General features: G+C 45.2%; 1 protein-coding gene across 3 annotated transcripts; it reads left to right on the forward strand.

The window, feature by feature from the left end:
• Positions 1-350: 350 nt before the first annotated feature.
• EIF3L (eukaryotic translation initiation factor 3 subunit L) lies at positions 351-20,598 on the forward strand. 3 transcript variants are annotated; one of them, XM_068970210.1, is made up of 13 exons: positions 351-440; positions 2,576-2,624; positions 3,311-3,521; positions 4,726-4,805; positions 6,903-6,964; positions 8,094-8,163; positions 8,361-8,434; positions 10,946-11,117; positions 12,624-12,778; positions 13,504-13,674; positions 14,750-15,247; positions 19,469-19,549; positions 20,409-20,598. In XM_068970210.1, exons 1-13 carry the CDS (start codon positions 408-410, stop codon positions 20,445-20,447), a joined length of 1,695 nt encoding a protein of 564 aa, XP_068826311.1. In that variant the 5' UTR covers positions 351-407; the 3' UTR covers positions 20,448-20,598. The 3 variants fall into 3 exon arrangements, with proteins under 3 accessions (XP_068826311.1, XP_068826312.1, XP_068826313.1); XM_068970211.1 differs by lacking the exons at positions 8,094-8,163; positions 8,361-8,434; XM_068970212.1 differs by lacking the exons at positions 351-440; positions 2,576-2,624; positions 4,726-4,805 and having other exon boundaries at positions 3,321-3,521.
• Positions 20,599-26,827: the final 6,229 nt, after the last annotated feature.

Genomic DNA, 26,827 nt, shown 5'->3' on the forward strand with positions numbered 1-26,827 from the left:
CTCAGGCAAACCTCTAGCACCTAAATCCATATTCAGGCCCCCATAGCCAAATAACCCGTCTCGCGAGAGGACGGCCGAGGAAGTGGTCAACCATCCTTTGAGGGGAATTACTTCTAGTTTCTCTTACTTTGCCCATTCTTTATTACCCTAAAATACTTAACATTATTATTTGTAAAATTTAGCTAGTACAGTAGAATCGCCTTCCTTGTAGAGCCTCTATTTGAAGAAGGAAGACTAATGGTGTTTACCTGCGCCCTTCCCAACATGGCTACCTCAGCTTGCCGGCGGCCCCACAAAAGCTTCCGGTTTCCCGGCGGCCTCCAGGGAGGTTAGACTTCCGGCGCCCAGACTGAGGCGAGGCCTGATTTTTCTGCTCTCTCCAGGCTGGGCTCGCGGCCGCCACAGCCATGTCGTACCCCGCTGATGATTACGAGTCTGAGGTAACTTGTCCTTGACGTGTGCCGGTCTCCGCCACAGGGGCAGGGCTTTTAGGATACGGACCCCGAAGGGGAAATGGTGTCTGCGCCTCTGTGGGAGCCCCCGCCGGCCTCGCCGCGTGCGCGAACTCACGCTGCTGCCACTCACAGCTCCGGACTCCAGATGAGCCGGGTCTCGGCCGCCCAGCTCGTGTGTCCGGTCCCCTCGTCCTCTCGTTTTCAAGCCCGGGGGCCGAGGCTGGAGATAAAGGGTTCTGTAACTGAACTCTGTTTTCTTATGATTTGGACTCAGTTCCGTCGAACCGCGCTGATTGCCACAGCCTCTTGTGCTGTGCTTTTCCTTATTGCGGCCGTAACGAGGTGTTGTCATTTTCTGTTTATTCTCCCTTTTCTCAGAGGCACATGAGTCGCTCCAGAGCAGGGACTGCGTCTTGTTCGTCTTTGTGTCTTTTCAGTTCAGTTCAGTCGCTCAGTCGTGTCCGACTCTGCGACCCCATGGACTGCAGCACGCTAGGCCTCCTTGTCCATCACTAGTTCCCGGAGCTTGTTCAAACTCATGTCCCTCGAGTCCGTGATGCCATCCAACTGTCTCATCTTCCGACCTCCCGTTCTCCTGTCTTCAATCTTTCCCAGCATCCGGATCTTTTCCAATGAGTCAGTTTTTCGCATCAGGTGGCCAAAATATTGCAGCTTCAGCGTCAGTCCTTCCAGTGAATTTTCAGGACTGATTTCCTTTAGGATGGACTGGTTTGACCTCCTTGAAGTCCAAGGGACTCTCAAGAGTCTTCTCCAACAACACAGTTTGAAAGCATCAATTCTTCTGGGCTCAGCTTTCTTTATAGTCCAACACTCATATCCACACATAACTACTGGAAAAACCATAGCTTTAACTAGACGGACCTTTGTTGGCAAAGTAATGTCTCTGCTTTTTAATATGCTGTCTAGGTTGGTCATAGCTTTTCTTCCAAGAAGAAAGTGTCTTTTAATTTCATGGCTGCAGTCACCATCTGCAGTGATTTCCGAGCTCAAAAAAATAAAAGTCTCTCAATATTTCCTTTCCCCATCTAATCGTCATGAAGTGATGGGACTAGAGGCCATGATCTTTGTTTTCTGAATGTTGAATTTGAAGCCAGTTTTTTCCATTCTCCTCTTTCATCAAGAGGCTCTTTAGTTCTTCACTTTCTGTCATAAGGGTGGTGTCATCTGCGTATCTGAGATTATTGATATTTCTTCTGGCAATCTTGATTCCAGCTTGTGCTTCATCCAGCCTGGCATTTCACATCATGTACTCTACATATAAGTTAAATAAGCAAGGTGACAATATACAGCCTTGATGTGCTCCTTTTCCTATTTGGAACCAGTCTGTTGTTCCGTGTCCAGTTCTAACTGTTGCTTCATGACTGCATACAGATTTCTCAGGAGACAGGTAAGGTGGTCTGGTATTCCCATCTCTTTCAGAATTTTCCACAGCTTGTTGTGATCCATGCAGTCAAAGGCTTTGGCGTAGTCAATAAAGCAGTAGATGTTTTTCTGGAATTCTCCTGCTTTTTTGATGATCCAGTGGATGTTGGCAATCTGATCTCTAGTTTCTCTGCCTTTTCCAAATCTAGCTTGAACATCTTCATGGTTCACATACTGTTGAAGCCTGGCTTGGAGAATTTTGAGCATTATTTGCTAGCGTGTGAGATGAGTACAATTGTGCAGTAGTTTGAGCATTCTTCGGCATTGCCTTTCTTTGGGATTGGAATGAAGATTGACCTTTTCCAGTCCTGTGGCCACTGCTTAGTTTTCCAAACTTGCTGGCATATTGAGTGCAGCACTTTCAAAGTATCATCTTTTAGGATTTGAAATAGCTCAACTGGAATGCCATCACCTCCACTAGCTTTGTTTCTAGTGATGCTTCCTAAGGCCCACTTGACTTTGTATTCCAAGATGTCTTGCTCTTGGTGGGTGATCACACCATCGTGGTTATCTGGGTCACGAAGATCTTTTTTGTATAGTTCTTCTCTGTATTCTTGCCACCTCTTCTTAGAATTTTCTGCTTCTGTCTTACTCGCCTTTGTGTCTTTAGGAACCTAGAACGAGCATGTTGGATTCACAGACTGGTGACTGTTTATCTATGTCTCTTTTGTTAATAGGCTGCTTACGATCCCTATGCTTATCCCGGCGACTATGATATGCACACAGGTGAGTCTACGGGTTTGGCTAGCTGGGTGCTTCTGAGGATTGGCACCTTTTTGAATGTCTCACAGCTGCCTTGATGGGCACCTGTTTAAAACTAGGTGTTGATGATCCAGGTTTGGAGTCAGTTATTAGCTCTCAGGCAAAGGGTGGTACAGAGCCTATTAAACTAGGCTTTTTTCATGGTCCACCTCAAAATCTTACAAAGGAAGGATGGTTGTCCTGGCTGAGGTTTTCCTTGTTTAAACTATTACCTGAAAAAAAAATCTTGTTGTGAAAAATTAAAGTTTAGTTGCTGATACTGTCATATTGATAGAGAATGGCAGTTGGTTAGTTATTTAAAAAATAGTGCCTACTACTTACTTCCTCTTAACCACAGTTCCACCCCCTTCCCGATAACCATCCCAAGTTCTGAGGGTAGACCTGGGTACAAGACAGATAAGGTTCTTGCTGTCAATAGACTTTAGATTCTGGTGGGGGAATCAGTAAGCAAATAAATTACTTTAATAATAAAATGAGTAGTGGAAAACGTTGTGAAGAAACAGACCAGTGGGGATTGGGAGTGACATGAAGAGTGTTTAAAAAGGCATTACACCTAGTTTTATAGACATGAGTATAGTGTCATGAGTGACGTTGCCCTCTTGTTATGTCATACATATGGATTTGAAGTGTTTATCATATCCGATCTCTAGGAGATCCAAAGCAGGATCTGGCTTATGAGCGTCAGTATGAACAGCAGACCTATCAAGTGATCCCTGAAGTCATCAAAAACTTCATCCAGTACTTCCACAAAACTGTCTCTGACCTAATTGACCAGAAGGTGTATGAGCTACAGGCCAGTCGTGTCTCCAGCGATGTCATTGACCAGAAGGTATATGAGATTCAGGACATCTATGAGAACAGGTATGGGCCATTGGCTGAAATGATCTCCTGCTGGGTGAGACTGGCTGAGTAATGCAGTCTGTAGAAGGGGGTGATATTTAATCATTTTTCTGTAAAGAGAGTGCCCTAGGGTTTTCTGTGATTCTTTGGGGGCTGCAGACAGTATTTTATTGGGCTCTATATCCAGAACTTGTACAAGGCCTAAAATAATACCATCAGTATTAATTATAATAGTAATTACATATATGATCAGTATAAATTAGACAGTGTCGTGAGTGCTTTTCTTGTATTTACTCATGTACTCTTCACAGCAACCTTGTGAAGTAGGTACCATTGTTTTCCTCATTTTATCGTTGAGTAAACAAAGCACAGAAGGATTAAGTCACATAGTGGATGTTCTGAGTTTTGAACCTGCACGGTCTGTCACCAGAGCCTTGTTTCTCAGTTGTGCTGTATGACTTCTCAGTGCATAATAGGATGAACAGAGCTCTAGCGTGGTTGCTTCTCAGTCCTGCTGTCTTAGTCGTCCTCCTGCCCTCTTTGTTCATGCTGTGTGACTTGTGGGGGTCTTAGTTCCCTGACCAGGGATCAAACCCAGGCCATGGCAGTGAAAGTGCTAAGTCATAACCACTGGACCACCAGGGAATTCCTGATTGCATCCTAGTTTTGAGGGCACTGCCCTTGTGTAAAGGGCTTTAGAAGTGAGACAGGTCAGTCAGGGCTGGATACTCAGAAAAGACTTCAGGAGGACATAGGGTCGTGAAGCATCTTGGGCATCAGTGTTTGGGTTGGATGCTCTAGGGCTGTTGCGACATCAAACTACAACAAATACCGTTCCTACCATGTTTGAAGAAGAGCACTCTTGGAAGTGGAAAGAGGGGAAGCTGAGGGAGGTGTGTGGGGGTGTCTGAAAGGTAGTTCTCAAGTCAGGGAACAGTAAGCAGGGAAATACAACTCCAGAGTTCATGATACAAGGGCAGGAGATGATCTTGAAGAGCTTGGTGGTTGCCTAATTGATGTAAAAGAAACATTTCTCTGTATTACGAAAGGTTGGGGTGCAGAGTTGGGTTGAGGAAAGTTATAGAGTTGGAGGCTCTGGCCCTGGCTCTGATTCTGTGACTTCTTCCCTTTACTGAGCTTGGGTACTTATCCATAAAATGTGACAGATTTCTAAAACAGATCCTTCCTGTTTTGGACTTATGGAGTATTTCTGTTTGGTTTTCAGCTGGACCAAGTTGACTGAAAGATTCTTCAAGAATACACCTTGGCCTGAGGCTGAAACGATTGCTCCACAGGTTGGCAACGGTAGGTGTCCTGGGTGCTGGATGGGATCCTATGACTGGAAGTCATTAGAAAGTTCAGAATGGTCTGTATCTGTTTTGTTCTTCATTTTATTTCCCCAGGGTTTGGTGCATAGTAGATATAACTTGTTGAATGAAAGCTGAATAAATGAAAAGAGGACAGATTTTTCATATGTGGTGAATGCTGAAAGTGAGATTTTTGTCTTGACTGATTTCTTTTTCCCTGTGTAATTTTTGGGGTCATTACAGTTGCTCCAGAGTGGGCTTTCTGACCTCCTCACATTTCACTTTCTGATGGAGTCTTTTACATATGGTGTAAATTAGAAAGATCATGGCATCTGGTCCCATCACTTCACGGGAAATAGATGGAGAGACAGTGTCAGACTTTATTTTGGGGGGCTCCGAAATCACTGCAGATGGTGATTGCAGCCACGAAATTAAAAGACGCTTACTCCTTGAAAGAAAAGTTATGACCAACCTAGATAGCATATTCAAAAGCAGAGACATTATTTTGTCAACAAAGGTCCGTCTAGTCAAGGCTATGGTTTTTCCAGTGGTCATGTATGGATGTGAGAGTTGGACTGTGAAGAAAGCTGAGTGCCGAAGAATGGATGCTTTTGAACTGTGGTGTTGGAGAAGACTGTTGAGAGTCCTTTGGACTGCAAGGAGATCCAACCAGTCCATTCTGAAGGAGATCAGTCCTAGGTGTTCTTTGGAAGGACTGATGCTAAAGCTGAAACTCCAGTACTTTGGCCACCTCATGCAAAGAGATGACTTATTGGGAAAGACTCTGATGCTGAGAGGGATTGAGGGCAGGAGGAGAAGGGGACGACAGAGGATGAGATGGCTGGATGGCATCAACGACTCGATGGACGTGAGTTTGAGTGAACTCCGGGAGTTGGTGAGGGACAGGGAGGCCTGGCGTGCTGCGATTCATGGGGTCGCAGAGTTGGACACGACTGAGCGACTGAACTGAACTGAACTGAAAGTAGGAAGAGTCAACCTCATTCTTTTGCATGTGGATACCCAGTTTTTCCAGTACCAGTTTTTGGAAAGACTTTTTTTCCCATTAAATTGTCTTGACACCCTTTTTGGAAATTAGTACTCATGTAAATGTAGAGGTTTATTTCTGGACTCTCAACTTGACTCCATGGATCTTTTATGACTGTGCCAACCACACTGTGGCTGTGGCTTTGGACAGTTTTGAAATTGGGAAGTATTAAGTTGTTTCTCAAAATTGCTTTGGGTCTTCTGTGTCCCTTGAATTTCCATATTAATTTTAGGATTAGCTTTTCAGTTTTGGGATCAGCTTGTATTTTGATAGAGATTGTGTCGTATCTGAGTATCAGTTTGAGAGAACCTCAGTTTGAGATTTTAACAGTCCTCTCCAGTGGAGTCACATGGATTGTACTTCATTCCTTGAACAAGGAGTTGTGATACCATGTGTGACCATAGTTGTCTACCATAGCAGCTCATTACAAACACAACATGTACTGAAATTCCAGACTCCCAGAAGGAAAGTAGGTATTCAGTATAAAACATGTTGTTTGCACAAACAGTTTAAGGACACCAATCTTATCAGGTTGGTGGGAACCCTTCTGAAACCTGGGTTCCCAGATGCTGGTCAGGGAGCGGCTTTACTAGCAGGCCTAAGGATAAGAGCTCAGACCTGTATGTGAACTCTGCACAGCATCAGTATCTGAAGAGCTTCCCACATCTTTCTTTTTCAGGTTGCATCATATCAACAGGATAAATTCCTTAAAATAGGATGTCTGAGTCAAAGATCCCCTTGCATGTGCAATTTCAATAGTTAAATGTCATGTTACCTTCCTTGGAGCTATTATTATGTCCTGGTTAAGCAGCTGGATGGCAGTAATAACTAAATGGTGAAGGGATATGGGCCTGAATGAGGTTAAGATGAATTTGAAAGAGTAAAATGGGAAATGAATTTTCTTGTTGCATGTATTCTTGGAGTATGAGTATTGGATGTTTGATGTTGTTTAATCTCTGAAATCATATTTACCCTGTTACTTCCCACCAAGGGTAAAACTGACTAGTTGTTCAGTGGACTCCTAAAGCACCCCTCTGCCATCTCTTTCAGATGCTGTCTTCCTGATTTTGTACAAAGAATTATACTACAGGCACATATATGCCAAAGTCAGTGTGAGTATCTAAATGTTGCTGGCAGTTTTTAAACTCTATGCCATTTTTGTCCCTGGAACGCAATTGCTAGTTTAGTTTCTCCACCTCTAATAGTTTCCTTGACTGGGCTCGGGCAGGCGGTGGTTTCACTGAAAGAGCGTTTACTGTATTAAGCACTTTACCTTCATAATCTCATTTTTCAGAGAGATTAAATACCTTGTCAGACCCCATGGTTAGTAAGTGTGGGACCGAGACTGCAAGGCAGTGTTCTTTCCAGTCCATCAAAAATACACCATTCGTCATGTTGTTCCCCTGCTCAGACATCTCCAGTGGTTCTCATTTACCAACAGTGTGAAGTCTAGCTCAGGGGTCAGGAGCCTTCTATGTACAGAAGCAGTTAGTAAGTATTCTGGGCCTCATTCAGAATCTGTTCACCTCTGTAGTAGCCATGCACAGTGAGTGTGCATAGCCGTGTTCCAGTTGAGCTTTTTATTTACCGAAACAGGTGATGGTGGATTTGCTGAACCCCTGGCATAATTCTTGTTTGGCTCTAAAAGACCTCTGCATTTCTGGCCCATTGAAGCCCAGTGTAGCATTGTCAGCCTTACTCCCCAGCCCTCAAGCACCATACACAGTTTTATCTCTTTGCCTCTGTTAGTCCTGTTGTTCCTGAAGCACCTTCCCCTTGCTCCTCTGCTTGCCAGATGTGCCTGCCTGGTGTCTAAAGGTCAGTTAAGGTTTTTGGCATAAAATTTGACCCTTAGGGTCAGATACCCAGGATCGCTTTGAACTGCTGTAGCACTTACTGTCTTCCCTATCACTGGAGTGCTCTTTAGATGCTAAGAAGCGGGGAGCAGACACAGTTCTCATGTATGTTTGACCCTTGAACAACACAAGTTGGAACTGTATGGGTCCACTTACAGGCAGATATTTTCAGTAAATATACTACAGAGTTGACTTTGCAGATAATGGAAAAACCAAGTGTACGGAGGGCCGACTCTGTTATACATAGATGTTTGACCGGAGGGTTGGCACCCCTGACCCGCGTGTTTTCAAAGGTCAGCTGTATTTGTCTTCAGCTGTCAGTGGCAGGCCGTGAGTGGAGTCCATCAGGTTAAATGTGTGCTTCTGTCTTCTGCTTTCTTTACAGGGAGGACCCTCCTTGGAGCAGAGGTTTGAATCGTATTACAACTACTGCAATCTCTTCAACTACATTCTTAGTGAGTCTGAGGTTATGATGAAACCTAATATTTGTCTTCATCTCTTTTTAACAGGATTTTAACATGCAGGTGGGAACAGGGGAGGTCTTGAGATTCATGGTCTTTTTAAGAGAGAAATTAAAAATTGTGTTCTGCAGCCTTGCTGAATGGGCATAGTCATTGACTTGAGTCTGACTTTTCTGTGGTCTTCTGCACAGATGCTGATGGTCCTGCTCCCCTTGAACTTCCCAACCAGTGGCTCTGGGACATCATCGATGAGTTCATCTACCAGGTAGCTCGTCAGCCTTGGCTTAATTTGAAATATTCAATAACTTGTCCAAACAAAGAACAGCTGTTAACAGTTGTTTGTGTTATTAAAAAGATAAAGGGGCACTCTCCGTCCCCCTTCTGATGTCTGTGTCAGAAGCTTTTTCTGTCCTTTTTCACTTTAATAAAACTCTGCTACACACACACACAGAAAAAGATACATAATATAAAACCATCCCAGCATAGTGAGAAATAACCCTGTCACACTGAACTCTTTGTCCTGGTTTTCTGAAGAATTCAGTGAGGTCTGAGAGCTCCATTCTGAACTTGGAAGTCAGGAGAGTTGAGCTCCAGACTTCTAACACTTTCTTGCCTGACCTTGAGAGGTGGTCTGTCTGATAGGAAGAATACAGGTTTCCTAGGCTTTGGAGTCAGCTAGAAATGGGGTCTTGCGGGGTGTGGCCAGCTGGTGGCTCTGTAGTAGTGACATGTTTTTTCAGCTTTCTGAGCCTCACTTGGATCACCTATGGATCTTGATTGTGGTGTTGGTGATGTGAGTATATTCTGGATTAGAGTAAAACAGGACATTTTTACCAAAGGGGAAATATTACCTAAGAGTACTATTACTAAAAAAAGGAAGTTGAACTTGGGGAAAAATTTTTTTCTTGTGTTTTACTGAGATAACGTAGCTCTTACTGGGTATTTCAGGAAAAATCGGTTTGTTAATAAAGCTCTTATTTGAACTCCATGGATCAAAGAGACTCTAAATACAAAGTGCTGACACGTTGTGATCGGAGAGCTGAGGAAACCTTCCTAGGGCCCGGTGAGAAAGAGGCTTCTTGCTCAAGACAGGCTTCAGGGCCTGTGGCCAGTGAGGGCCACAGAGCTCACCCGCCCTATTCGCCTTCTCTGGCTCCTTGTCTTGTTTTGTTGTTGTTGTTGTTTGTAATTTATTTATTTGGCTTTACCGGCTGTTAGTTGCAGTTCATGGGATCTTCACTGTGGCATGCAAACTCTTAGTTGAGGCATGTGGGATCTAGTTCTCTGACCAAGGATCAAATCCAGGTCCCCTGCTTTGGGAGCATGGAATCTTAGCCGTTGGACCACAAGGGAAGTCCGTCCCTTGGGTTGTTACTTGGCATAATTTTGGAAGGTTGGCCATCCTGTTGGCTCACAGCAAGTCAGAGTCTGTGCTAAGGTTCTTCATCCGACTAAAGATAATCCTAATTCCCTAGGCTTAAGTGGTGCTCTGTTAACGGGTTTAAGTGCTCTCACTTCTAACAAAGCCTCCCACTATGGGCTAGGTATGATTCCTCCAGCCAGTCTTTGTGAGAAGTGAAAGTGCTGTTAAGCCGCTTAAGAAAATGCCAGCTATATACCTCAGGGGGTGAGTGGCTCCTCCCACCACTTGTTCCTTTTAAAAAGAAGTGTTTTCTTTTTTTCTCTTTATTCCCCACCACTTTCATTTATTTGTGTTGATATAGTAATATATGAATTTGTTATTACTGACTTTTTTAACTGCAGATTAAGTGAAAGTGTCTTCCTGCCTTGCCTTTGCAGAGATATCAATTAGGATCTGCAAAGACAATCAGCGTATAAAGGCCTGCCGTATTTTTTTGTGCCATCCATGTGATGTACCACTCTTCTGATCTATGTGCTACACATAAGTCTGTTTCTGGAGATGACTGGAAGTAGAGTTGTTGGCTGAAGGATATTTGCTTCTTAAATTGTTTTAAATCAGGTTTATAGAGTCATAAATTGCACGCAATAAAATATACCAATTTTAAGAATATAGTTGAGATCTGACGAATATATACACAACCACAATCAAGAAATAAAACATTTTTGTCACTTCGAATTTTAATAAATAGTAATTACTACCCTCAAAAGGCTGTGTCAAATTATACTACTACTGTCAGCATTAGAAAGCAAGATTTCTGTATTGGATGTTATTGGTCTAATTTTTGTCAATTTGATAAGAAAGACATGGTAATCATTTTAATTTACGTTTCTCTGAAAAGATTGAACATTTTCTCTACTAACTGACCAAGCCTGTTCAAAGTAATTATCAGTATTCTTTGCCTGTTTTTCTGTTGGATAATCTTCCTCTTTTTGGCTTAATGAGAATTCCTTCTATATTCTGGATACTATTCTTTGTTTATTGTTAATTTAGAAACGTTTTCTCCTGCCTTCTTAGAGGAAGATGATATTTTGAAGTTGAAGAGTGATCTTAAGTCATCTAGAACTTAGCTTCTAGCGGCCAGCACTGTGATGTCCAGAGACATTGAGTAACTAGACTGTTTGACTCCAAATTGAATGTTTTCTTTTTCCCACTACTTGTCATTTTAGAGATATTTACTTCACTGTGGAATAAGTAATATAGTAATGAACAAAATTTACAGCTTAATCACAGACGGCTTTCACAGAGTCAGCAGTGAGCGCGCAGATTGCTGTTGCGGAAGAAGTGGTGGCAGGAGCACTGTGCTGTCCCTCTGGGTCTGATGCCCCTGCCACATCTCTCCCTCTTCCTCAACAGTTCCAGTCGTTCAGTCAGTACCGCTGTAAGACCGCCAAGAAGTCAGAGGAAGAGATCGACTTCCTTCGCTCCAATCCCAAAATCTGGAATGTCCACAGTGTCCTCAATGTCCTTCACTCCCTAGTGGACAAGTCCAACATCAACCGGCAGCTGGAGGTGTACACGAGCGGAGGTGAGCGCTGCCTGCTGTCGGTTCCTCGGGCATTGTGGCGTGGGTAGGAGGAGCCGCCGTCTCTCGGGTGATGGGCTGTTCCTCTGGTGTCTGGGGGCGAATAGGAGCTGAGTGCTGATTTGGAGGCTGCTGGGCTTGGCCATCTGTTGGCTGACAGAATGAACCAGTACTTCCTAAGAGCTGCGTTTGTAAACACTTCTGCTGCTGCCTCTCTAGGGCCTTTGTTTAGATAAGCACTTCTCAAACATTTTGGTGTGAGGACCACTTGACACTCTAAAAGATTAAGAATCCCAAAGTTTATCTCTATAAGCATTTTGTTCCAGTGAGAAGAGTGGTGGTTTTGCAAACCTCTTTAAATGTGGCTTTGGGGAAGAGTGCTGGAGGAGTCTTCTGCCTCTTCCCTCAGTGTGTGGCAAGACACTGCTCTGGTTGATGTATCTGAGGGGACTCTGGCCTCACACGGATATTTAATTGGGACAGGGAAGAGAAACTTTAACAGCCTTTTCGCATAGCCCAGCTCTTTGATTCTACACCAGAACTTGACCATGATAGTTTCTATAGGTTAGTTGCAGTGTGGAATCTGAAACCTTATCTGTAAACTTTTACTTTGTCATGTTAAGGTTTATTAGTCTCTCCTGCAGCCTGAGTGAATTTTTTTATCCATGCATGATTTTGTAAAATGAGCTAGCAAGATTTTCTGAAAGTTGACACATTTTATTATATAGTTTTTTGAAACCATATCTGTTATTTTGACCATCAACCTCATCAGATAAGTCCTTATTTTGGGAAGCTGTTTTTCATAGTAGCAGATAGAAGTTTTATGAAATTCCAATCTTTACTTAAAAGTTGATAAATCGGTTCATTGATACTTAACAGACATTGGTATCTTAACAAGTTCACTGCACTCATTTTTGAGAAAATGTCTGCTGAATACCCATGTCTGAATAGTCATAGTTTGTATATCAGTTATTCTTTTAAGTAACAATAGGGTTTTGTGAAAAAAGAGCGGCTGGTTCTTTCATTGCAGGTGATCGGTGGTAAGGAATACAGTGATGATAGTAGAGTTCGGTGCCACTGTCTGATTGATGCTAAGTTGTCGGTGGTTTTACCCACATTGTTTCTGCCCCGTCAGTGCAAATGTCAGCTCAATGAGAAAGGCACGTGGTATCCTAGTGTTATTAGGAAGATAGCTTTGATCTCATGGACATCCTGAAAGGAGGGGCCTTAGTGAGGAGCTCTTATTGATGAGAGGGGTCCTTTTGTGTTCTCAGGTGTGTGAGGGGACTGCCCCCCCCCCCACCAGGTGACATAACTGGTGAATGAATGTAAGATTAGCACAGCAGGCGTGCTTCTTCTTCCTGTTCTTTCAAAGGCAGAGTTATTTCCTTTTGCAGAAAGCTTTGGAGACTGGCAGTAGGTTAAGAGTTCACTGAGTGACGTTGAAGGTTCAGGCCTGCCCTCGTTCCCAGCCTCCCCTGAAGTGTACACTGTCTGTCTGTCCCTCAGGCGACCCAGAGAGTGTGGCCGGGGAGTACGGACGGCATTCCCTCTACAAGATGCTCGGCTACTTCAGCCTGGTGGGCCTCCTGCGACTGCACTCGCTGTTGGGGGATTACTACCAGGCCATCAAGGTGCTAGAGAACATCGAACTGAACAAGAAGGTAACTCCCTGTTTCCTCAGGCCCACATTTGCAGGGCCTTAAGAGAACATCTGATCTATTAGGACAGATTTCAAGGAGAAAAAATGAGGAATCCTCCCCAGGGAACATGGAGACAAGAATTGGAAAACTACTGCAGGGAAAACCTGAATCTGGACAGGGTGGTTTTCTCTTTGATGCTTAATAACGCCTCGGATATTCACCACTCCTATTGGTACTGTTTTCAAATCAGAATGATTAGGCAGATTTTTACCTTTCAGCTTTCACCAAAGAATTAACAAAATACTTAAAAAGTTCTGAGGTGGGAGAGATAAGATATGTTAGCAGTGGTTGTTTGCCTCTCCATAGAAACATGATACGTTTTTTGTTTGATGTATGTATCTTATCAGTCTGTTCCTTTATAAGGCTTATTTGGAAAAGCAAGAAAGAATGTACAAGTGAGGTGTAGAGGATTTCAGAGTTGAGAGAAATTTTAGGGTCACCTGGTCCAGTCTTTTTCTCTTACAGCCAAGGAAATGGAGTCTTCAGGTCACATAATCAGTTAGTGGTACCATCTACTCAGAGCCTCCAACTCCAGAGCCAGGGCTTCCTCTTAGTAGTTCAGGGACTCTGCAGGGATCTCTTGATGCTTTTGCTTTGGTTAACACTAGGCCCTGCTGGTTTTTACATCCTAGCTGGGATGAGTTGGTCTTAAGACTCATGGATGCTGCTTCTGCCTCCTTCCACAGAGTATGTATTCCCGCGTGCCCGAGTGCCAGGTTACCACATACTATTATGTCGGTTTTGCATATTTGATGATGCGTCGCTACCAGGATGCCATCCGGGTCTTTGCCAACATCCTCCTCTACATCCAGAGGACCAAGAGCATGTTCCAGAGGACAACATACAAATATGAGATGGTAAGGAGGCCTCTGACTAGCTGACACACCAGTGCCAATAGTTTTTGGGTAAACCAAAATTCTGCTATTTTGCCTGCTTTTTCAATAGGATGATTTCTTAATGGCTAGCCTATGCTGAGTTTCTTTTGTTACACACATTACTTTGGATCCTTAACACCTTGATGATCAGGACAGTAGTATCTTTTCTTTTACTTTTATCCCCCAGCAGTATCTAGGGTGTTCACTGGGCTGTGGGTACTTAAAATCAGTTAGATATGGGTATTGCATTCAAGCCGTTTGCTTGGAGGACGGTGGATCCAAAATAGGCCTAGGATTGGAATGATGATGTGAGTGATTGAAACACAGGTGTGTGTGCTCAGCCACTCAGTCATGGCCGACTCTTTGCAACCCCATGGACTGTAGCCTGCCAGGCTCCTCTGTCCGTGGGATTTTCCAGGCAAGAGTACTGGAGTAGGGTGCCATTTCCTTCTCCAGAGGATCTTCCCGATCCAGGGATCAAACCCACGTTGGCAGGCAGATTCTTGACGCTGAGCCACCTGGGAAGCCAGAATTGGGGGGAGGTTTCTAACTAAAGCAGCGGTGTTGAGACTTGGAAGTGTGACCATGTAGCGGCACAGTAAACCAGCTGGACTGAAAGGCAGAAGAAGAACCAGACCGGGGTGTTAGATTTTGTGATAACCTTTACTAGTCAGCTAAAGTATTTAATCTGTATTCTACAGGCGTTAAGTACCATCAAAGATTTCTAGATATTATAAGAAACAATTAAAATATTTTTCAAAAAAAGATATTTCTAGGTGACTTGATTGTAATTGGTGTAGGATTGACCTGCCTTGGTACATAGGGTGGACTGTGAGACAGAGACGGGGGTACCAGTAAAGAATCCAGGAGACAGGGAGGACCTGGAACCAGACCAGAAGTTCGGTGGAGCTAGAGGGAGGATTGGGAGAGACATCGGGAAACTCAGCTGCTGGGTGTAAGACAAAGGGAGAAGTCAGGAGGTCTGAACAGAGAGCGTTTGGGAGGGTACAGGATCCTTTTCATGGGACCCTGCAGCAGTCTGTCCCCCCACCCCCAGATCAACAAGCAGAATGAGCAGATGCACGCGCTGCTGGCCATCGCTCTCACCATGTACCCCATGCGTATCGACGAGAGCATTCACCTCCAGCTGCGTGAGAAATACGGAGACAAGATGCTGCGCATGCAGAAAGGTGACCCGCAGGTCTATGAGGAACTTTTCAGCTACTCCTGCCCCAAATTCCTGTCGCCGGTAGTGCCTAACTATGACAACGTGCACCCCAATTACCACAAGGAGCCCTTCCTGCAGCAGCTGAAGGTGTTTTCTGATGAGGTGCAGCAGCAGGCCCAGCTCTCGACCATCCGCAGCTTCCTCAAGCTCTACACCACCATGCCTGTGGCCAAGCTGGCTGGCTTCCTGGACCTCACCGAGCAGGAGTTCCGAATCCAGCTTCTTGTCTTCAAACACAAAATGAAGAACCTGGTGTGGACCAGTGGTATCTCCGCCCTAGATGGAGAATTTCAGTCAGCCTCCGAGGTTGACTTCTACATTGATAAGGTATGGCTGGCCCCCCGCCCCACCCCGCCAGGCTAGGTTCTCAGGATGCTGCTCACTGTTCTGTGCATCTGGGACATATTGAACAAAATCAACAAAGATTTCTGCTCTTGTGCTGGTATTCTAGTGTTTAAAAAGTAGGTGGTAAACATTATCATTAATCAAACCATGTAATAGTTTAGATGTTGCCACTTGGCTGTGGAGTAAGTCAGATTGGTGGTAGTAGAAGCCACAGGTTGCAGTATTAAATAAGATGATGAGGATAGACTTTGTTGGGAAAGTGAACTGGCAGCTGAGCCTTGAGGGAGGTGCAGAAATTAGCAAGCAGATACCTGGAGGAAGAGCATTCCAGGTAGAGGGAGCAATTAGAGCAAAAGCCCTGAGGCCAGAGCGAGCCCAGACAGCGGCAGTGCGGTGCCAGAGAGGAGGCTGGGGTGGGAGAAGAAAGGGGGATGATGCTTTGTAGACTGTTGGAAGTACCTTACTGGCTAGGAAGCCATTGTCCCGAGTTGTACCACCCTAGCTTGGTGCTAGCTGATTTTGAACTTCTTTTAAGGGAATTACGCAGGATGTGCTCTTTTCTGGCTGACTTCTTTGGCTCGACATTATATTTGAGAGAAATCACCATCCAGCGTTGTCACATGGCGCAGTAGTTCAGTCACGCTTGTTCTGTTGTGGTCTGACATCTACTGCAGTTATTGACTGCAGCGTTTCCATTCTTCTGCTGGTGGACATTTGGGTGGTGGTGTGATTTTATAGAGTGGCTGTCGATCATCCATTTAAGGTTTTTTTTTTAATGATATATATGCTTGATTATGCAAAGAGTCATTTCTGGAAAGATGCAGAAGCAATATAGTGCATAGCGAAAGGCAGTTTGAGGAATATTGTTAGTGTTTGGTTTTTAATATTTATAAATTTATTTGGCTACTGCAGGTCTTAGTTGCAGACCGTAGGACCTTCCTTGCGTCATGTAGGATCTTTTGTTGTGGCCTCTTTCTAGCTGTGGTGTGGGGCGCTCTGGAACACACAGGCTCAGTAGTTGTGGTGTGTGGGCCCAGCTGCTGTGCGGGTTGCGGGATCTTAATTCCCAGACCAGGAATCAAACCTGTGTGCCCGGCCCTGCAAGGCACATTCTTAACCACTGGACACCAGGGTCCGTCCCTCCCTGTTACAGTTTACCTTCAAGCTGAACATTTTAATGTACTTGTGAGTTTTTTTTTTTTCCCCTAAGTTGTTTTGTTTTAAGTGAGTGTTTCCAGACTTAAAATATGCTGGACTTCTCAAATTATTCTTTGCATGAAATATCACCTTTCCCCTGTTTGTTTGCACCATGTACAAATACTCAAAAATGAATGAAACATTCTTTTTTCCCCTCCTCTTCTTTTTGGGCTCACGGTATCTCAGTTCTCTAACCAGGAATTGAACCTGAGTCATGACAGTGAAAACCCAGAATCCTAACCACTAGGCCACCAGGGAACTCCCAAGAAAACATTGTGTTCAGACATGTTTGGAACCTTGATAAAGACTTAAAGAATCTGTTAAAAGTTAGTAGATCAGTATCTTTCATCTCTTCTGGAATATTCTTAGCCAGTAAGTCTTAGGTATTATTTCTGTTCTATTCTCCTTCTGGAATTCTTTAATCTGTGTTAGACCTCTATCCTTCATGTCTCTTGAACCTTTCTTCCATCTTTTTGTCTCCTCTATTCTGGATACTTTTGATTAAAAACATTCTGTATCTCTTTCATCTCTCTCTCCAGTTCTGTTTCTAGCTTTCTCTTTTAAAAAGAAAAAAAAGACGGTGCAGTGTTTCCATATGTGCTTGGTTATTATTGTTCTTTTTTACTACATATGATTCGTTGTCCTTGAAAAAATATTTGTTGATATTCTTTGAAGCCAAGGATGAACATCTGTTCCTGTGAAGGGAATTTGTTTTTGCCTCCACAAGGTGCCTGGGAATATTCTTGGTCTGGGACCACCGTAGACTGAACTCAGCAGACTGAGGTTCCTGGGAGCAGCTGGGTGACGAGGCCAGGCAGTAGACTGTCAGAAGAATATGTCTCAGAGGAGTCTCTTTTATGCTTCTTGCCCCACCCTTGGCAGGCTTTGCTTGGTGTCAGGAGTGGGATGGCAGTTCACTTCTGGATCACCTGTAGCTGAGGATGCAGCTCTTTAGGATCTCAGCATTACAAGGATGGTCTTCCGCCCAGGTTTTCTAGGATTAGCAAATCCCCTCAGTGCAGAAGGGGCTTCTGTGTTTTGCTCGCAGAATGGTTTGTTTTCTCTTAAATGATTCTTCATTCTCTTGTCAGCTCTTTGCTGCTATGAGGCAGTTTTTTAAAAAATATCATACATTTTTGGTCGCTTTCAGAAAGTATAATGTATTTAAGTATAGTTGATTTCCAGTGTTGTGATGTTGTGTTAATCTGTGCTGTACAGCAGAGTGATTCAGTCACGCATATGTATATATTGTTGTTCATATTCTTTTCCATTATAGTTTATTGCGGAGTGTTGAATATAGTTCCCTGTGCTGCCCAGTAGGACCTTGTTTATCCATCCTGGATATAATAGTTTACTTCTGCTAATTCCAAACTCCCCATCCATCCCTCCCATACCCCCCTCTTCCTTGGCAACCACAAGTCTGTTTTCTATATCTGTGAATATAACAACTGCTTTTTAAAATTAACTCTTAGACCCATGTTCCAACAAAAATAACCAATCAACACAAAACTTACTTTGAAACTATCAGATTAAAAAAGTAATCATGTTCAGAAAACTAATATGTCATTTGACCCATTCACCTTTGTGGATATTGTGATACCTTATAAAAGGCAGAAAATCAGCTTAGCACAGCTGAGGCGGGGCTTGAGGGGTGAAAAAGGGAAGAAAGTGTGTTGTTCTAAACGTTACTTTTTGCTGGCAGTTTTTAAAGCTAAAATTAATAACAAACTTTACTGGGTAAAATTCCATGATTAATTAGTATATTCACCATGTTGGGCAGCCATCTTTGCTCTAATTCCACAACATTTCTGACATCCCGAAAAGGAATCCCTGTCCATTAGCAGCATTCCCAGTTCCCCTGCCCCCACAGCCTCTGGCAGATCAGTAATTTGCTTTCTTTCTGCCTCTGGATTGGTCTCTTCTTAATATTGTCTGAAAACTAGAATCATGAAATGTGTGGATTTTTGTGTTTAACTTCTTTTATTGAGCGTCTTTTCAAATTTCATCCAGGTTGTAGCAGGTATCGGTGCTTTATTTCTATTTATGGCCGAATAGCATCTCATGTTTTGGACACACCACACTTTGGTTATCCATTCATTAGTTGGTGGACAGTTGAGCTGTTTTCACATTTTGGTCATTATGGGTAACACTGCTATGAATTTTTGTGAACCTGTTCTCTTGGGTTTATGTACCATCCTCTCATTTTAGACTTCATGGCTTTTGGGAGGATTGGTGTTCAGTTCTTGGCTATCCCTGCCATGAACAGAAGCACCAAAAGTAGAGATGTGTCAGTAGTGAAAGTTTTAAGTTGTGTGGGTTTTGTTTTTTGTTGGTGGTGGTGGTGGGAAATTTTGGGGGTTTTTTTGTTTGTGCTTTTTGTCATGCAGCTTGATGGATCTTAGTTCCCAAGTCATGTTTTTAAAAATCAAAACTGCCTGCCCCCTGCAGTGTTGCATCAGCTACCTAAAATTCTGTTTGAATTTATTCCCAATGCCTGACACTCTTGGGCCATATCAGTTACCTGCTACATTCCTTTTAGTGAGCAGACGAACTAATCCCAGCCATCTCTGGATTGTCTTCTTCCAAGAGTTAGCAAGTTCATTTTTTTTTTTTTTTCATTCTTGACTTGAAAAAAATCAAGAGATTCAGGAAGTTCTTGGGTCCTAAATTAGATTATGTAGGAATTTATAGATAAACAGTGCTCAACAAAATATTTTGAGCTAAAAAATCATTTAAAATCTAAACTAATTTGGAACTTATAAACAGTATATGAGAATAAAATGGTATGTTTTAAATGTTACTATTGCCAACAGATTCATGTTCATTAAAAAGACCAGAAAATAAATGAGTTAACGTGAAGTAAAACTCAGCATCTACAAAGAGCAGTGCCTAGCTGTTAATGCTCCCCCATAGATAGGGGTTTATCTGGCACTTAGCACCACTGGTATCTGCAGAGTCCGTCAGTGACTCCTCTTCACTGCTCCTCTGTGGTTGCTTTTCCCACAGGACATGATCCACATCGCAGACACCAAGGTCGCCCGGCGCTATGGGGATTTCTTCATTCGGCAGATTCACAAATTTGAAGAGGTGAGAGGTGTGGAGAGTGGTGTGGGGGCTGGAGACAGGAGTTGGGAATGGAGTGGGGAGCTTTTAAGTGTTTTATTTCTCATTTCTGTTTTCAAGAAAGCCTGAAATTGGCCTTTGAAGTTTCTGAGCTAGACTGGCTGGCTCCCTGGGGTCCGGGGGGTGGGGCTGGGCCTGTAGGAGTTGCTGCATCAGCCTCCTTTGGAGCATCTCTTCCCAAGATCTCTCTCTGCGGGTGGCCGGCTCTCGCTTCCCTCCCTGTTATTTCCTAATATGGGTGGATTCACTGCCTGCTCTTACCCGTCCCTCCCCATCTGGCAGTTGGTTACTCTTCAGCTTAGACAGGTCTGGCCAGTCTTTGCAGGCAGATACCGTGAAGCTCTGTTTTGACAGACTTGGTGCATTCCACGCCCTGCCTTCAGAGAGGCCTGCGGGTCACTCTGTGCCCATAGCTGGAGCCACAGCGTCCTGGTGCTTTGCGTCCTCCAGCAGAGGTCACTGCTGCGCTGTGGGCCATGCTACCGGACGACTCCTGCAGGACAGTAACACAGTCCTGGCAAGTCTAGCCACCCTGAGGCCCTTTCCTATCTCTAAAATGATTAGAGCAGTATAAGGTGTGTGTCCAGTGTGAAAGGCAGATAGAACAAGCTGCATGAACTGTGCGGCACTATGAGAATGTCGGGTAGAGGACCCAACACTGTGATGGTAGACACTGTGTTAGTAGTGATGCCGTGATAGTAGACGCTGTGACGTGTCTGCATCAGAGGGGTGGCTCGGGGGTGTGGCCTCGTGATCATGCACACCGTAGGAAAAGGTTTGGGGAAAAAGCCAATATCTGACTTTGCTTTTCCTTCCCTTCCAGCTTAACCGAACCCTGAAAAAGATGGGACAGAGACCCTGAGTATATTCACACTTGACACTACTCAGAGTAGGGGCTTATCTTCATGTCATTGTAGGGCGTGTTCTGCCACCATGAAGCCTTTACCCAGCTCAGCCATTGGTCAGTCACCTGAGTTGAAGTTTTTTTGAATCAAGGACTGAAGTGTTTTAAGTCGTTCTTAATAAAGGATCTTCTTTGGAGTCAGATTTGTCGTCTTGTTGGGGAGCGTCTGTGAACAAGAATACTATATGTGGTTTCCCATGTGTCATGAGATACTATTTCCTGATGCATTAGTTATTGATGTTTAAATTGAATTACTTAATTCCTGTATTCCTAAAGCATTATACAGTATACAGGACAGTTTCATATTTAGTGTCTTATCTGCATCTCAAAGGAATCCTGTGAGCATTAATGCCCTGCCGAAATTTGCATGCATGTTTGTGCAAGTGCTGGGTGTCTGGTGGCTCAGAGGGTAAAGCATCTGCCCGCAATGCAGGAGACCCCAGTTCGATCCCTGGGTCGGGAAGATCCCCTGGAGAAGGAAATAGCAACCCACTCCAGTATTCTTGCCTGGAGAATCCCATGGAGGAAGGAGCCTGGTAGGCTACAGTCCACGGGGTCGTAAAGAGTCGGACACGACTGAGCGACTTCACTTTGCTTCTTCACTGAACACCTACTGCCAGGACTGTGCTGAGGAGTCCAGGTACACTTCCTGTACTGTACAGCTCACGTTTGGTAGTAGGGGCCCCATTTTGTTGAAACAGACCTGGGGAGTTAAGTGACTTAATCAAGGTCATGCAGTTATATTGGGTTGAGCAAAAAGTTTGTTTGGCTTTTTCTATAAGATGGCTCCAAATTCTACTGTGTTATGCTGCTAAGGTCTTGTGATTCTTCACACTGAAAACTTATGTTAAAAAAACAACAACAAACTTACGCAATAGGCAGCTTCTCCCACCCGCAGTGAGTTTGAAACTACTGCTTGTCTGCCAGAACCATCACAGCCAGTCACTACGAAGCTGTGTCTGCTTTTCACATTCTTTCCCATCCCTCCTATAAACGACCATATGGGATCTGCCATCCTAGAGACTTCTTTGAGATGGCATCTTCACCTCAAAACCTAGCAGCCTACACTATTAGAGCTGATTTCTAATCTTATCTTTTCTAACAGTTAAAGCACAGATCATATAGATCTGTGAAAGCTTCATTGAAGTTGTCTCAGGTAGCTCACCTAACCTACACAACAAAGATCAAGTGTTCCTGGATCTGTAGAAATCTTGTATTCAGAGGTAAGCCCTCAGAATGGTCTGCACACCATTTATGCATTATCTCACTCCAAAGATGTGGAATCCTGAACTTACTGATGAGGCTTCTTGGTCCATGGGGATTCTCCAGGCAAGAATACTGGCGGGTTGCCATGCCCTCCAGGGAATCTTCCCAACTCGGGGATCAAACCCAGGTCTCCTGCACTGCGGGCAAATTCTTTGCTGTCTGAGCCACCAGGGAAACTCAAGGAAAGAGGCTTAATTAAGTAGCTTGCCGAAGTCAAAGATGGTAGGTAGTGAAAACTGGTCTTTCATTTCCCAAACTTGTGTTTTTATCTTAGAAAGTCCTACCCTAAGACTGGTAGCAAGAAGAGCTTCGCTGGTGGCTCAGGGGTAGTCCGCCTGCCAGTGCACGAGATGTGGGTTTGATCCCTGGTCCAGGAAGATCCCACATGCCACAGAGCAACTAAGGCCATGCCCCACAACTACTGAGCCTGTGCTCTAGAGCCCGGGAACCACAACTGCTGAAGCCTGAGCAACCTAGAGCTTGTGCTCTGCAACGAGAGAGGCCACTGCAGTGAGAAGCCCTTGCATTGCAACTGGAGAACAGCCCCTACTCACTGCAGCTAGAGAAAAGCCTGTGCAAAAAAAAAAAAAGCCTGTGCAGCAACGAAGACCCAGCACCACCAACAGTAATTAATTACAGAGCATCACATCCTTCAAAAAGACTGCTGGCAAGAGGTTAAACAGTAGCTATACCGTCAAGATCTGCAGGGTCTATATATCCCCTCCAAAGCAATTTCCTGGAACTTGGGAGGGGGTGACTGCTGAGGCTCCTGCCTGTCACCCAGTGACAAGGTGGTTGTGAATTCTGAAGCTAGGCTTTGTGCTCACTTGGTACATGGCTGGTTTCTTTTAAGTTTTCTGGTTATAAGGAGGCTAGAGAACATGGAAGAGCCACTGTTTGGAAGGCATCACACCTGGATTCAAGTCTGAATTGTGTCACTAATTTACTGTGCAACCTCTGGGCTGGTAGACTTAGCTGAAAATTGAGATCTGCCTGCCCTCTGTTGAGAGATGAAATGAGGATGATTGGCCGTGTTGCTCACTGCTGTGCAGCCCACTTGAGGATCCCTAGAGTCTGCAGCTGGGCAGATCTGGGCCTGGTCCATGGCCTCGGCGTTGGGACAGCCGTGGCTGGAACTGGTCAACTGGCTTCCTTATCTGGGATGTCGCCTGTCACCCTGGGGTGGATACCTGTATGGCTCTTGGGGCGGAAGCTCCTGCTGTCAGGTCAGTTCATCACTGTGCACTGTTCTTTGTTTGTAAATGAGGATGTTGTCTGATATCGCTCAGTCGTGTCTGACTCTTTGCAACCCCATGGCTTGGGGTTGTAGCCCACCAGGCTCCTCTGTCCATGGATTCTCCGGGCAAGAATCCTGGAGTGTGTTGCCATTCCCTTCTCCAAGGGATTTTCCTGACCCAGGGATTGAACCTGAGTCTCCTGCGTTGCCGGCAGATACTTTACCATCCGAGTCACCAGTGAAGTAAATGAGGATAGAGTTTGCTTTAATGGGGAGTCAGGACTAAAGGTGGACAAGGAAATGGCACCCCACCCCAGTGTTCTTGCCTGGAGAATCCCAGGGACAGCGGAGCCTGGTGGGCTGCCAACTATGGGGTCACACAGAGTCAGACACGACTGAAGCGACTAAGCAGCAGCAGCAGCAGGACTAAATGAGATGCTGTTATTTTTCCCACCCCCAACACTTTTAATTCATAAACTCTTCTGTCTCCTTGCTTCCTATTGATATGAATGCTGGTAGTTCATTCGGTAGTTACTGAATGCTGGTCCCCGAAAAGATACGCCCATGTCCTAACCCCTGGAACCTATCACTGATGTTTGGAAAAAGGTCTTCACAGATGTGAGTTACGTATCTCAACATGACGTATCCTGGATTATCCAAGTGGCCCTTAAGTCCAATGACATGTGTCCTTAGACTCAGAGACACACAGGGAGGAAGGGGGCCACAGAAAGGTAGAAATTAGAGAAAGGCAGCCACAAGCTAAGGGACACCTGGAGCCACCAGAAGCTGCAAGGGCCGAGGAAGTGCTCTCCACCAGATCTGGTACCTTGATTTTGGATTTTCAGTCTCCAAAGCTGTGAGAATAAGTTTCTGTTCTAACCACCAACTTTGTGGTAATTTGTTACAGCAGCTCTAGGAGTCTAACAATGCCTGCTGTGTATCAGGCCCGTTGTAGGATTTCATGCACAGAAGATTGGATCATTTTTTCGCCTGGTGAGCCAACCAGGTGTTGCTAGGCATGAAAGAAAGGAAGCGGGTAAAAAAGCAAAACCCATAAAAAACAAATAATTACTTTTAATTAAAAAGAAAAAAATAAAGTCCCTGGCCTCATCTTAAATTCTAATGGGTGGAGGCAGGTTATAAACCACGCAGAGCATGTTGGGTGGTGATGTATCTTACACAGAAAAATCAAGGATAGGAGTTACTGTTTTGAACTGTATGGTCATCACCCTAATTGGCATCATTTGGGCAGAGAGGCAAGGAGGCAATGTTGCAGATACCTGGAGAATGTGTTAGGGAGAGAAAACTTGAAAGTGCAAAGCCCCTGAGGCCAGAGCATGTTTTATATGTTGAGAGAACGTAGTGAGAAGGCTAGCTGGAGCAGAGCCAGCAAGCGGGAGGGAGGAAGAGGTTCTGGGTCATATATAGGCCTTGTGGAGACTATTAGGGCTGTGACTGAGTCCCAACTGGGAGGCCTTTCTCCACCAGGGAAGTTACATGACTTGTCCAAGTCCCAGGAGCTTAAAGAGGACCGAGGACAGAATGCAGGTCAGCCCAGTTCGAAAGCCTGTGCTGTCTCTGAGACGCAAGGAAAGCCAAAGGCAGGCTCTTTGTTAATATGTAATAAGTCCAAACATTCAGAGAGCTCTTGGTAGTTTTCCAAACACTTCATCTGTTAGCTTGCTGGATTCTAACAAGTGGCAGAGTTGGGATCCAGTGCCAGCCAGGCCTCCTTACCACCCCCTCCCCGGGGCCTGTCCATTCTCTGGTCCCTGGCCTTCTTAAGGAGGGCTCGTGCAGTGTCATCTCTCCTGTGCCCACCACCCGTCCTGACACTGGGCAATGGTGGCTCACAGGATACAGACGCACCTGGGCGCCCCTGGCGTTAACTTGTTTTGAATTCACCACCAGAGATGCATAGTTCATGTCGGAGTCTCCTGTCTCCACCACTGAAATTATGCCAGCTCAAGGTGTGCCATGTCTGACCCAGCCCCTCAGCACTCTTCTTACCAGGAGACAGGCCATTTCAGGAGCCCAAGGTCACACAGAACCACTGTGTAAGCGCCTGGCTTGGGCCGCTTCCCAGTGTCTTGGCACACGTCCAGCCACAGTGCTGGGCAGCCGGCAGGCCTAGTGAGGGGGCAGGCACAGCTGAACTCCGCCTGGTACCGCTTGAGGAATGCAGGGCACCGAGCAGCTGCAGTCAGCTCGCAAGACTTTTATTCCAGCTTGTCTGGAGTGGAAGAAGCAGGCTCATGATCCTCCCACGTGTAATGGGAGCGAGGAATTTTTTGTTTGTTTTTAGGTTTAATTGACTGCACCAGGTCTTAGTTGTAGCGCACACAATCTTTTTGCTGTTGTTGTGGGCATGTGGGATCTAGTTCCTCGACCAGGCATTGAACCCTGGCCCCCTGCATTGGGAACGTGGAGTCTTAGCCACTGGACCACCAGGGAAGTCCTGATGGTCCCGTTTTACGGTTTTATTAGCTGGGAATGGGGAGCTCTGGGTGGTGCCACTTACCAAACCTTCCTGTGCCAGAAACAGAAAGCAGCCCAGCAAAGTGTGTGGGCTTGGGCTTGGTCATACCTGGGTTTGAATCCCGACTCCCCACACTAGCTGTGTAACCGTGGGCCAAGTTACTTAGCTTCTCAATGCTTTATTTGTTCATCTATAAAACAGGGGGTAGTAGCATTTCCCTCAATTAAATTATATGAAGTACTTAGCACAGCACCTGGCCATCATGTGCAATGAATGAATGAAGTCCATTGTTATTAGCTGGCCATGACCTTGGAATTCAGAGTCATAGATTATATGGATAAGCAAGGCTGTTTCTTGGTGGAGCTCAGACTCAGGGCCTACTGACTCACCCAAGGGCTTTCTCTATTCCCTATTCCTGGGTGGACCCAAGGCAAGTCTGTGTCGAGACAGGGTAGAGGCCAATTCACAGAGAGGCTGAGGTGCTTGTCTAGAGTAGCCCAGCCATAGAGGAGCTCTTGCAGGGTGCTGGCAGGGGAAGGGAAAGAGACAACCAGTCCTCTGGCTTTTGCAGCTGAGGAGACAGTGGAACCTCCCATGAGATGGGGGCAGATGGGGCAGCTTGAAACAGGAAGCCTGTGCAGGTGGGTAGAGAACTGGGTTCAGACATGCACTCAAGGCCCTGTGAGATGTTTAGGTGGACATGCCCAGGGCGTAAGAACTTGGGCAGCGGCCCTGAACAGCTGGGGCTGGAACCCTGATTGTCAGATCCCAAGGCTGCAGCTGGTTCCTCGCCACACAGACCAGCCTTTGGTGGCCTTGGCTCCCTGTCCACAGCGTGGACTGGACCGCAAGCCTGAGATGGGGCTGCTCTTCCCGGAATGGCCTTGACCTCGGGTGGATGCTAACCATGTCCTCATCTGCAAAGTCAGTGGGACTGGCTGTTGTCCACAGGCTGCAGCCCTACAGTTTTAGAGTGCTGGGTAAGACTGTGGGATCTAATGGGCCAAGACCTCCCCTGAACACCAGAGAAAAGGGGGCAGCAATGTGCTTTGCAGTAAAGAGAAATAGTTGGATGAATGAACGAATGATGAATACACGAGGAAGTGAGTGAGGCTTATCAAACGAAACAATATGAGTGTGTCAGTAAGTGGTGTGCTGTAAGTCCTTTCTAGAAGGCAGAGGCATAGGATGAATAAATGCTGAATGTATTCACTCTCTCCAGCAAACGGAGAGTGTGGGTGGGCCTGCGCTGTCTCCTATTCTCTGTGACCTTTCCGCCCCACCCCCACCTGCCCTGCACACTGGAGAGGGGCTGGCATGGGCTGTTGCTTGGAGTCAGGAGCCAGGCTTTGGGAT

This window comes from Capricornis sumatraensis, chromosome 4 (genome assembly GCF_032405125.1).
Source record: "Capricornis sumatraensis isolate serow.1 chromosome 4, serow.2, whole genome shotgun sequence".
Lineage (NCBI taxonomy): Eukaryota > Metazoa > Chordata > Mammalia > Artiodactyla > Bovidae > Capricornis > Capricornis sumatraensis.

What these genes read in the sequence shown, in the direction of transcription:
- EIF3L (XM_068970210.1), top strand. Translation starts at nt 408, where the DNA reads ATGTCGTACCCCGCTGATGATTACGAGTCTGAG. An exon ending in CAGGACATCTATGAGAACAG is followed by an intron (nt 3,522 to 4,725) that starts GTATGGGCCATT and finishes TTTGGTTTTCAG; the next exon opens with CTGGACCAAGTTGACTGAAA. An exon ending in GGAGGTGTACACGAGCGGAG is followed by an intron (nt 11,118 to 12,623) that starts GTGAGCGCTGCC and finishes TCTGTCCCTCAG; the next exon opens with GCGACCCAGAGAGTGTGGCC.